Below are 13,501 nucleotides of genomic sequence, written 5' to 3' on the forward strand. Positions count from 1 at the left end.
TATCTTGCAATATATATTAGCATTTTTGGACCGAAAAATCTCAGACTTTTTAATACATATTTTGGGGATTCTTAGTAACAATTGTCTTATACCTAGTCCAAGGGTAACAATTGTTAAACCAATATAACTGTCAACGTATTAATAAAGCTAGTCAACATAGTACAAAGTAAGCTTACTATGTTATGATACTTGAAGACAAAACAAAAAATAAATGAAGGATCAAGCTACAAGTAACCCTTCAAGAGGCCTTTTTCGTTCCTCTCATCTTTTGCTTCAATAATCTTAAATCCTTTACTTTCTTTATCACAAAATCGATTGATATAAACAATAGAAAACATTTCAAAATATAAATTTTGATCCCTTTTAACTTACTTTTATCTTGTATTAATAAAACAACATTCGAGTTCATCCCAAATCTTGAACTATCACATCAACAATAATTAATTTTTTTTTTAAATTTAAATTTTGCATTCATCAATGTTTTGAACATTACTTATGGAAAAGGATTTTGATGTTTCAGCTTCCTTTGATTAAAATGGATGATACTAAAATTTTTGATGGGTTGAGTCAAGTCTTAATAAAATTTTAAACCCAATTGATAGGCTCGGGTTGACTTGACTTAAAAAATAGACCTAAATTTTTGCTCAAACTCGACTCGGATAAAAATGCTAAAATTTCGGCCCACCCGTATTTTTTTTACAATATCCAAATAATAATAAAATAGTAGTAATATAATAGTGAAATAACAACAAAACAATGGGAAAACAACAGCAAAACAACAATGTTATATTTTTTTTTTTGCAAATTTGAGTCGAGCCGAGCCCGGGCCAAAAAACCTTACCCAAGACCTGACCCATTTTCTAAATTGGCCTATTTTTTTTATCCAAGCCCATTTTAGGCCTCTATTTTTATCCAAACATTTCCACTTTTCAGGCGGGCCTTCGAGCTGAAACGAGTGGTTCGGCTCATGGACAAGTCTAAATGATACTGAAGCTTAAAAAATATAAATAAGGCATTATAATAACTTATTTGACCTTCTGATTTTATAAAAAATCATTTTAACATTTCATTTAAATTTCATCTTTAAATTTGTGTTTTTATCCAATCACCCAAAATGAATGGAAAAATTCACGTTTTTAATTTTGTTAACATGGTATACATATGAGTTGCCATGTGGATGATACGTAGATATTTAATTAATTTTTTAATATTTTACAAATTCAGAAAAAAATATAAAAACTATTTTCAAATATTAAAAATTATTAAATTTACTAAAAAGTATAAATAGTATTTTTAATATTTTATAAAATTTTAAAAATTAGTTAAATGTTGGCATATAATTTTTGCGTGTGCCACAGCAATAAAATTAATTAATTTGGAGTGATTTCATAGAAAATACAAATTAAAAATATAAAATTAAATAAGAAGTTAAAATAAATTTCTTTTTAAAAAATTAGGGGTAAAAAAATTACAAAAGCCTATAAATTGATAAAGGATAGAATAGATTGATGATGAGGCACTGTGTCGGACAAAAATGATTTATTTCACCCGAGAAGACCAAAAAGCCACTGCAACTCTCAACTTATTTACTTTTTAACTCACTGCCATTTAAAGTACAGACAAAATGATGAGCCTTCTCCCTCACATTCACTGCCCGCATTGCATCAAAGTCTTACATCTCTACCTTTCCTTCTCCACCCATCTGCCAATTGGACTTTGACTTACAGGCAGCCTTTATATTTGGTCTCCCTATCAATTTAAAATATACTCATTTATCAATTCATCATTAACCCACTCTCGCAACATCCCCTTCATCAATTAAAATTCCTTATCTCTAATCATTTCCTTTTCAATGAAGATTTGCATAATTTGAGGATTCTAGAATTTGTTTTTTTTTACTCCTATGTTTTTTGGTTCTTGATCAGACTGAAATCTGATAGCTTGGGTCTTGTTTATTTTCTCTTGTAGCTGTAAAAATGCTTTTTCTTTGACTATTTCAGTGATGAAATTGTTGATCACTCATCATTCATTGAAACCTGATGATAGAAAGACCCAGATTCTGTTTCCTGGTAAAACTTATCGATTTTGTAGCCGATTGGAGTAATCATCTTCTGTCTCTGGTGAGTGCCTGTGTTTGACCCTTCACATGATGTTGAAGCATATACTTAGATCTTTTTGCAGTTATCATCAATTCCAATTTGTTGATGAATCAATTCTTATATTTGTTTTGGTATTCTGTTAAGACTGCATCCTAGATGGATGCTGAAATCATGTTCTAAACTCCTATTCATTATATTCTACTTTGTTTGTAGTTGAAATTTATATGATAAAGCATCTACAAGTTATATTTTCTTCTCATCAGATTGCAGTGTTTAAATTCCAAGTTCTACAATCAGTGTTGAATAGATTTGGATTTTGGCATCTCATCCAATTCTCAAGGCATTAAGAAAGTTCCTGTCTGTCATTACCTACATCAGTAGGCTATTTCTCTAGTTTCTGAGCATTTACGTGTGATGATCTACATTGTGATAGCTAGAGGGTAGGCAACTCGATGTCAATCATATGTGGTGTCCCACTCCTTGAATGTGTTTACTGTCTGGCATGTGCACGGTGGGCATGGAAAAGATGCCTCCATACGGCTGGTCATGACAGTGAAACATGGGGCCTTGCGACTGCTGAAGAGTTCGAGCCTGTCCCACGACTATGCCGCTATATTCTAGCAGTCTATGAAGAAGATCTTCGGCACCCCCTTTTTGAACCACCTGGTGGCTATGGGATCAACCCAGATTGGTTGATTCTCAGAAAAACTTATGAAAACACTCAAGGACATGCTCCTCCGTATATATTATATCTTGATCATGATCATGCCGATATAGTCCTTGCCATTAGAGGTCTTAATTTGGCAAAGGAGTCTGACTACCAAGTGCTTTTGGATAATAAACTGGGGAAAAAGAAAGTTGATGGTGGATATGTTCATAATGGACTTTTGAAAGCTGCTGGATGGGTTTTGGAGGCGGAGTGTGATATCTTGAAGGAATTGGTGGAGAAGCATCCGAATTATACTTTGACGTTTGCAGGACATTCTCTTGGTTCAGGTGTAGCAGCCATGTTGGCATTGGTGGTTGTTCAGCATCATGATAAACTGGGAAACATCGACAGAAGGAGAATTAGGTGTTATGCTATTGCACCTGCAAGGTGCATGTCGCTAAACTTAGCAGTCCGATATGCGGATGTCATCAATTCTGTGGTTCTTCAGGCAAGCTGTTTCTTTTCCTTTTTGTTTGACATTATTGTGTTATAGGAATGATACTAATGGTTGGTCTAATGTAAACAACATGTTGTCACTGCCATTTGTAGAAGTGCCTCATGAATTGTAGTTTGCAGTACTCGTATCTTGAATCTTATGGCACTTCATGTTGTTTAACTAAGAAATTTGGGATATGAGGCATGTTATGTCTTTGTTCCGAGTAAGATAAAAGGATGTCCTTAGAGAGATTAGTTATGAATGGTTTTTTTTGCCCGGAGATTAGTTCTATAACACAATGGACTCAATTTAACACATGGTTGAGTTATATTAGTTGGTGTATGTTATATTTGTGAATCATAGTGATTGATTTCTGACATTTTATGCATTTAACTCTTCGATATATCAATCGCTATATTATTATCGTTATTTTCCTTTTGTATTTAATATGGTTATTGCTGAATTAGGATGACTTCTTGCCACGAACAGCTACGCCTTTGGAAGACATTTTCAAGTCGGTTTTCTGGTATGGTTGGACTTTATCACCCATTTCAATTACAGTTATGTTTAAAGCTGATAGGCTTCTGGAGTATGTAATAATATCCTTTTCAAAGCTATTGTACAATTCTCCCAATAAACAACCATTATTGGCACATGAAAAACTGAAAAAAAATTGAAAGGAAAAAGAGAGTTATAGATCCACTATTCTTGCGAATCTAACCGTTCTTTCTTTTGGTGTTATTTTTAATCCATTGATAACTTGTTGCTTTCTCCATTTAAACAGTTTGCCATGCCTACTTTGTATGAGATGCATGAGGGATACCTGTATACCAGAGGAGAAGATGCTTAGAGATCCAAGGAGGCTGTACGCACCTGGTCGCCTCTATCATATTGTTGAGCGAAAGCCTTTCAGGTATAACAAGCTTAACTCTCTCCTTTACATTTTACTTAGCGCTTACTGAGATTGGTTATCGATTACTTAAGTGAAGTGGCATCAACTTTGATACCGCTGCAATGTTGAATTCTAGTACAGGCGCTTATGTAGAGCAGGTATCCAAATTCCATTGGATTTAGTTTAGTTGTCATTATATAGCATAGATAAATACAGACAGTCCTTGTGTTACCACAATGCATACAAAAGTTTGTCCTTTTTGATGGAGTGTTAATTATAGATCATCAACCTTACAGATTAGGAAGATTTCCCCCTGTTGTGAGGACAGCAGTGCCAGTGGATGGGAGGTTCGAGCACATCGTTCTTTCTTGTAATGCCACCTCAGACCATGCTATTATATGGATAGAGAGAGAAGCACGGCGAGCTATGGATGTAAGTTTAAATCTACTTTATTTTTCATGGTAATGGTTTAATGAATGGAGCCATAGACAGTGGATGAAATAAATGCATTTATAGTGGTACAGATGGATTAAAGCAATGATAAAAAAAAAAAATAGACCGGTCCACTTCAATTGATTGGTCTGATGAGTTGCATGCGAATCTCTCTTTGCTGGTTGGTTTCCTGTGCAATATGTTGTCTAAACTACACTGAGACGGAACCTCGAAAACTTGTTCTTTTGATTTTTCTTTAGTTAATGTTGGAGAAAGACCGGATCATGGAGATCCCGGCAAAACAGAGAATGGAACGGCAAGAAACTCTGGCTAGAGAACATAGTGAAGAGCACAAAGCTGCACTCCAAAGGGCCGTTACACTGTCAGTACCCCATGCTTATTTACCTTCCCGTTATGGAACTTTCGACGAGCACGAGGATGGAGACAACTCCCATAAATCAACTGGCGAATCATCTGTTGGGTCATCAGGGAAAAGCAAGACAAAAGTAAGCTGGAATGAATTGATTGAACGCCTGTTCGAAAAAGATGAATCTGGGCTAATGTTGCTCAAGGAATCACACAGGGACGCTTGATAATGATGATGTACATTCAGAAGATCAAACATTATGGTTGTGACGAACAATATTCATTGATTCGTTTGTACTCCTTTCCTTTAATAATTTATCTTCTCATAATCCTGAGTGCTATGTACGGGTTAAAGGAGAAATGAGGCTTAGATGAGGGAAGAAATATCTGCATAACATTGAAATTAAGAGTTAGGCTCAATTCTAGCTCGGCTTCGTCATGAAGTAAATAAATTTGTCAAATTTTGAAATCTCCTTTTGTGTATCTCTGGTTCCAATCATGGAATAGATAAAATATATATTTCTTAGTTCCACAGTAGCTGTAGTTTACGAAAATTAGAAATTTAATCCCGGTACTTTTATTTCATAGAGTTTAGTTTTTTATTTTTCAGATTTCAAAGTTCAGGTTCTAACTGTTAATTTTTTTTATTAAATTCAAGTTAATTATAAAGTTATTTTTTAATTACATGGTTTAAGTAATTTTTATTTAAAAAATGGCACAACATCAAATTTAACAAAAAAAATGATGTTAACAATTAGACTTGAATTTGAAAATCTAAAAAGTATATGGATTAAATATCATGAAATAGAAATATAGGAACTAAATTTTTAATTTTTTGAAAGTGTAAAGACTTATAACAAATTTTACCCTTTTTATTTTATAAACCTTGTTGTTTTCGACAAGAAAATTATTGATGGGGCAGAATTGCTGTGGGTTAAAATTTATGGTAAGAGAAAAAAAATTTTGTATGCATTTTTTTTTATGTATTCTCTTTCTCATTTCATTATTTCATATTCATTGCTGTTGATCTCATGCACAGTGATGGATTGACATCAGTACAGCATGATAGGTGTTTAATTGATATATTTTTAGGGTCAATTTTACACTTAATTGATACTTGTTTTTAAATGAAATTAGTTAGTTTTGTTTTTGGTATTTTAGATTGTATGCACATTTTATCCCCTTTGGAGCTTAATTAGTATCGATTAAAAGAAGATTATGAAAAAGCAAATAGCTCATGAGAGGATGTCTTGAAATGTTGGGAGTTATATCAAGTAGTGTCGAAACAGTAGAGGAAGTCGCAATGCAAATACTTTGTGGGTTGCAAAGTTTTAAAAATTAAGTATAGAGAGGTTTTTGATATTCTCCTTTAAATTTTGGGTAGGAAATTGGATTTTTTTTTCATTTTGTAGTTCACTTAGATATCATTTGTAAACTCTAGATCTCAAGCTTTTCTTTTAGTTTTCTGAGTTTTATGATCTCAATTCACTAAGAGCATTTGCCTTTGGGCATTCAACTAATTGAAGAATCTTCATTTGATCCAGTAATTCTAAGCCTTAGTCTCTTTAATTTTTGCATTTATAATTATGCTTTCAATTGTTGAATGTTGTGCTGATGATATATTAGTGTTTAGCTAAATAGATTGCAAATACCGGTGAATATTAGTTATGAAATGATGAAATTATGAATTTATTGTGATGATATGTAATGTTGTTTTGTATTGATGCTCTTAATGCATGTTTATATTTGAAGATCATGTGCATGATTAGAATTAAAGAAAATGAGAGTTCAGACAATTGATTGTACCAATCCAACTCACTAAGCACGAGGAGTCAAGAGACCCAGTGTTTTGCTAGGCTTACCAGTAAGAGTCGTGATTTAGTAGGGAATATTAGTTCCTAGGGTTTTAAGTCATATGTATCGTACCATGTCTATTTTCATTTTGTGCTTCATGTTCATATTAATCTCCTTTATCAACTCAAAGAGATCTCAACTCAAGCTCATCACCTATTTTTTTTATTCGTTAAATATCTTTTAACTATATCAAATCAAACATATCACATTCAAAATCCTTTAAATCCGAAAATTAGAAACTTTAAGGGTTAAATTGAAAAATATCAAAAGTTGGTAGTCTTCATTGGAAAACCCAAAAAGATAGTAACTGAAATTGGATAGGATTGAAAATCAATCCTGGTTCGGTTAGGATATAACTAGCTGGTCTATTAGTGGGAGACAAAATGATTATGGATGAATGATTGATATACAGTTGGAGACCATGCATGAAGGGTTATAGATAGCTAAGAAATGAATCATCAGATGAATTTCCTCTCAGTCTATTTCATTTTCTCATCTTCTTCATCTTCTATGTTTGCTCTGAGGAAGCAATGGTATTGGAAAGCTCTACATGGAGTGATGCTCATGAGGTTTAAGTCAGAAAAATAGAGAAACCAATAAGCTAGTAAGGTTCTAAGCCATTTGGTGTATGTAAGATTTAGAAAACAAAGTTAAGAGTTTCCAAAACCATTTTAAGGATTCTGCATGTTCCTGAAAAACTAAGTTTAAATAAGGATTTACTGAGTTTAACCCATGATTTGGTTGTCATGCTTAGCTTCTAGGAAAATGGAAGCCCTGACATTTGGGAAAGCTAAGAAGATAAGGCGAAGAAGCTTCAGGTGAGTTTCTTCACTCTAACCTTGAAATGATAAGTATGTTGAAAGTTTGCATGGATTTATGAGTATCCGCCAACCTAGTTCAGTATGCATGATTACATAAGGTTTATTCATAAATGCATATATTGCATATGAAATTTATGATAAGGGAAACCAGGAAAGGGATTAGAAGAAGCTAGGACCATGGGAAATGAGACTTTCTATCAGATATTGCCATACAGTGTTGTTGTAAGCAAACTGTGATGTGTGAAGCTCTAGGCCTTGCGAAAAGGACAATGCGGTGTTCAAGCATCAAGCTATAGGATGGTGAAATGGAGGAATGGATAGAAAGAAATGGGATGAGTGGATAGGAAAGATCATGGATGTAACACCTCTAACCCGTATCCGATGCCGAAATAGGGTTATAGAGCATTACTAGACTTATAACTCAAACAAGTAAACATTTCATGTACATTTCTCATTCAAATAAAAAATCATTCATAAACAATCATATGGTCCCTAATACGAGCATATGGCCAGGCTAAACTGAGTACTCAAGAAAATTTTAGGAAAACATTAAATTTCTTTCAAAGTGCAGGGGACACACGCTCGTGTGGCCAGGCTGTGTGTCTTACATGACCAAGAGACACGCTCATGTCTCAGGCTGTGTGGGCATTTGAAAAGGGGACACACGGTCGTGTCCCAGCCCGTGTCCGTACCCATGTAACTCACTGACTTGGGTCACACGGCCAGACCACATGCTCCTGTGCCAGGCCGTGTACCCTTCGAAATGGCCTCACACAGCCATGTGCTAAGCTGTGTGTAACACCCCTAACCCGTATCCGACACTAGAATAGGGTTACGGAGCATTACCAGAGTTTACATTTCAGAACTATCAAAAATTTTAAAACATTTCATACATATCATCAATCACAGCAAAACCAATCAATAGCATACATATTGTCCTTTATACGAGCCCTCGAGGCCCTAAAAACACATTAGACATAAATCGGGACTAAATTGAAAACATATAGAAATTTTAGGGAAAAGATGAAAATTTACCAACTGCAAGGGTCACACGGCCAAGAGACACGCCCGTGCCTTAGGTCGTGTAGGCATTCGAAATAGGGACACACGACTGTGTCCTAGCCTGTGTCCGTACCCGTGTAACTCACTGACTTGGGTCACACGGCTAAACCACATGCCCGTGTGCCAGGTTGTGTACCATTTAAAATAACCGCTTGTGAAAAACTTAACTTGTAACCCTTTGAAAACTATAGGGGACACACGACCGTGCTACCTAGCCGTGTGTCACACATGGCTGAGACACACGCTCATGTCTCTGCCATTGTGGACGAAAATAGACTATTTTACAAGCCATTTTTCTCACCCTTTTCAACATGTACCTATAATCCCTTTTGCACATATACATAAGCCTTAAAAAGGTACCAAAATCATGCATAATCAAGCCAAACACATATGGTATAATAACATCTAACCACTATGCTCAAAGGCACCTCAAATGACAACATTAAAACATGTATAACCATGTACTCAATTTGGCCAAAATAAAAGATTAACTTTTAACTAAGTTTGCATCATTACACAACATGTAAATCACTTACCAAAACATACCATTTGGTACCAACTGAACCACATAGTCATTAGCATCAAATACATATATGTTTACTATGGCAAAACACCAATTCACAACAAGTTATATGGCATATCTAATATGCTCATTCAACTACTTTTGTATCTACCATCATTCAACCATAACAAATCATATATCAACCATTACAAGGCTACTTATATACACCTTATAATATATATATATATCATTTTACCAACAAGACCAAAATGCAAACTAACCAAATGGTCATTTCCACAACCAAAACACATAGGCCAATATTAGCCAAAATACCTATACATGCCATTATAACCATAACCAAGATATCAAAATGTACCGATATAATTTCCGGATAGTGTGATAAATCTCCAACGACTGTAAGTAAAGAAAAATAACTACGTAAGCAATAAATTCTTAGTAAGCTCGTATAAACTTTAATCATATCTATCCATTTCATATATAGAATTTATATATATCAAGAATAATCATATACCGATACTACACGATTCATGAAACCAAATTCAACAACTCACAAATTGAATAATTCCACAACATCACTTATACCTTCATCCCTAACAAAGCAGGATTTTATTAAAAACTTTAAATCTTTTTCAATTTTCTTCTTTTCGTTTACATGTCATTACTTTCCATTACATTTAATTTCTTTAGCGTAACATTATCAATTTAACTCATCATTCTCTTTTCCATCACTCATTTCATATGCATAATACACAAGACACAAGCATATCATCAACCATAGCCACAAGCTAGTGCATAAAAATATAGTTCTTTTAGAACTAATCACATGATAAACCATTTCATAAGAATTTGCATAATTTAAACCTTACTACTTTTTCGTGAGTACAAACATATTTTCATTTGAGCACTTACCATTTCAATACGACTTATAAGTAAACATAATACCATTCAACCAACAGCTTGGCACTTGCCTAAGCATCAAACAACAACACACATTAGCGTACTTGAACATATTTCATATAAATTCAACATTGATAACCTTATTTTCTCAACATGTCACGCTTGAGTTCATTACTCGTCTCAACTTACATAATTACCATGAATCAACATATCAAGGACATTCATATATATATACATGTCATGATACATACCATTATCTTACCGTTTCATCATATACATATATCATCGATTTCAATATATCAATATATCATGTACCATCATTTCCATGTATTTCATGTATATACTTGTATTAGTTCGTATCGAACTCATACCGTCTCGTAATAACACATTTCCCATTGAACCACTTAGAATAATATTGGATACGCGGGAGTCTCGTACATTATGTGCCAACACATGGTCGAAACCATCTCTATCTCAAATCTCATATAGATTCTCACTCTCGAGATATCACTGGGTCTGCTCACGCAGCTGACGTTCAAGACGTAACTACACAGTGCTGCTCATACAAGCTGACGAGTAACTGCAACACATGTCGGAAAACTCAGCCACCGGTAGAACGTATAGACCAGCATCCAAAACACGATAACCCCTAATGATATGTCATTTGTATCCTATCTATTCCTAAGCTTCAAACAGGACTCGATAGTCGTCGTGCGTCTTTGAATTTCCCTCGTTTCATTATAGGCCAAATTGTATAATAATTTATATATATATGGATTCATTTTCAATAAAATTTCACATAATAACATTAAATTTAATAAAAAATATACATAGTATAGTTCATATGAACTTACCTGGCTAAATTGTAGAAATACCAAAGTTCAGGGGCGTTTTGGTAATTTTTCATTTTCCTCGATTTTCCACTCGATCTTGATCTAAATTAATAATTTCATTCAATATATTAATTTAGACAATAAAATAATTCATTTCATACAATTTAGTCATTTTTGAAATTTTTATAAAATTCCCCTAAAGTTTTACTTTTATTCAATTTAGTCCCTGAGCCAAAAACATGCAAATTAACCATTTTTACCCAAAATTAAGCTTATTCGAATGCTCATGGTATCCAAAACAGCCCATTTATGTAATAATTTCACATTAAATACTTCTACTTTTATTAATTTAACATATTAGTCCTTAATTGAAAAATTCATCAAAATCACTTAACAAAATACTTTTAAATATAAATCAACATTCAAAATTTATCATCTAAAATAAAAAATCACAAGATTCATCAATGACAACATTCAAAATCTTTAACAATTTCAAAATCAAAGGTACGAGTTAGCTGAACTTAGTTGCAACGATCTCAAAAACATAAAAATTATTAAAAACGGGACGAAAAATACTCACATGCAAGCACAAATAGGGATGGCCAAATGAAGGTTCATCCATGGCTTCTTTTTTACTTTGCTATTCGGTTGAAGAAACAAAAATAAAGATGCATGTTTTATTTTGTTTCATTAATTATTAACCTTTTTTAATTATTTACTTATTTAACCTTGAAAACTAACCAAAATTTCAATAATGCCAAACCATTACCATCCAATATCAACTCTAATGGTCTAATTTTCATATAAGGACTTCCACTATAAAGTTCTATAGCTATTTAATACCTTTATCTATTAGAACTTAACTTTTGCACTTTACGCGATTTAGTCCTTTTTAATTAATTAACTATCGAAATGATAAAATTTAATACCACCTTAATTACACTCCCTAAATATTTATAAAAATATTTACAGCTCGGCTTATAGAAAATGAGGTCCCAATACCTCAATTTCTAAAACCACTTGACCTTAGGGTCATACCACTTGAACTTAATAAATCGCTTATAAAACAAAAAATCACAATATCAAAAACCTTTTTAAAATCACAATTAACTCGTAAATATTAAATATAATATTTACAAACTTACTTGTCAGATTTGGGGGCCTTGAAACCACTATTTTCGACACCACTGAAAAAACATACTGTTACATCGTGTGAAGCTACTGACTCAATTTCTATAGAAGTTACAAGGGACACACGGCTGTGTCACCTGGCCGTGTGTCATACGTGGCTAAGACACACGCCCGTGTGGACAAAAATAGGCCATTTTCCAAGCCATATTTCTCACCCAAATTGGTACTAACTTAAACACAACCATTTACATATAACCATGGCATAATTAGACATTTAAAACCAACCAATATCAATCTTATAATATGTAATATCCACACATACAACACAATGTCCATAAGCACCTCAATTGACCACTTATAATCATGCAAACTATGTATCTCAAACATACCTAAATGGTCAAACACATATATGCATCATTTGTGCTTATAACTTAACTTGTAAGCCACTTATCAAACTCAACCATTTGGTACCCAAAATACCAATTCACAACCAAGGCATTCACATGGCAACCATACATCACATACAATAAGGCTATTTACATATTTACATAACAAAATATACCAAATTCAAGCCAAATCAAATGGCTAAATACATGACAAAACACATAGGCTACCATTAGCCAAAATGACCTATACATGCCATTAAACCCAAAATATAATGTCAAAAGTACCAAAATAAGCGTTTGATAGTGTGATGAGATCTCCGACAACTTCCAACCCGAATGAGCTTTCGAAACACTATTAAACACAGAAAAAAGCTTAGTAAGTTTGTATAACACAAAATTTAACTTACCATTTAACCACAATTCAGGTAACTCAAAGCATAACACAATTCAATTTGGCCAAAGCCTAACACATGATCATTAACCAAGTTAGCTATGTATTCATATAAAAATTGAGAATCATGTATTAATTCATCAATTATATGAAATTCCATGTACATGTAACATCTATATCGTGTATCCGTATATCAAATAAACCATTTCCATGTAAATACCTGTACTAGTTCGTATCAAACTCAAATAAACTCGTAACAGAATTGTGTCCGTTGAACCACTTAGAATATCGTTAGATACGCGGGTAGTACCCACAAGGTGTACTGAACTATAATCCATAAATTCTTGTACATGTATGCTTACACGAGTGATGGTCGCTAAACTAACTAAAAATTCAACTAAGGCAAGCGCACCTATCGAACAGTAGTATAGTTATGGTGAGATTGGGGATATCGTATCCACGAGGACTAAAGTACTAGTAATTACTATCTTTTTATTATCTAGTCTAAGGGTTAAAGGATATTTTTAAACTAAAACTAATTATCTAATTAACTAAGATTATGATAGAGATTAAAGTTGGAAAATACTTTTTAGAAAACCAATGGAGAAGACAATACCCTAGGAAGAATCCACCTAGACTTCACTTATCACTTCTGAATTAGACGATTTA

The 13,501-nt window shown here is 33.4% G+C and overlaps 1 protein-coding gene across 2 annotated transcripts; it reads left to right on the forward strand.

The window, feature by feature from the left end:
- Positions 1–1,620: 1,620 nt before the first annotated feature.
- On the forward strand, positions 1,621–5,464 carry LOC107901823 (uncharacterized). Of its 2 annotated transcripts, none has more exons than XM_016827989.2 (6): positions 1,621–2,120; positions 2,363–3,256; positions 3,712–3,770; positions 4,029–4,157; positions 4,433–4,568; positions 4,829–5,464. In XM_016827989.2, the coding sequence occupies exons 2-6, from the start codon at positions 2,552–2,554 to the stop codon at positions 5,159–5,161; spliced, it is 1,362 nt and encodes a 453-aa protein (XP_016683478.1). In that variant the 5' UTR covers positions 1,621–2,120; positions 2,363–2,551; the 3' UTR covers positions 5,162–5,464. The 2 variants fall into 2 exon arrangements, with proteins under 2 accessions (XP_016683478.1, XP_016683471.1); XM_016827982.2 differs by having other exon boundaries at positions 1,650–2,120; positions 2,533–3,256.
- Positions 5,465–13,501: the final 8,037 nt, after the last annotated feature.

This window comes from Gossypium hirsutum, chromosome A09 (genome assembly GCF_007990345.1).
Source record: "Gossypium hirsutum isolate 1008001.06 chromosome A09, Gossypium_hirsutum_v2.1, whole genome shotgun sequence".
Lineage (NCBI taxonomy): Eukaryota > Viridiplantae > Streptophyta > Magnoliopsida > Malvales > Malvaceae > Gossypium > Gossypium hirsutum.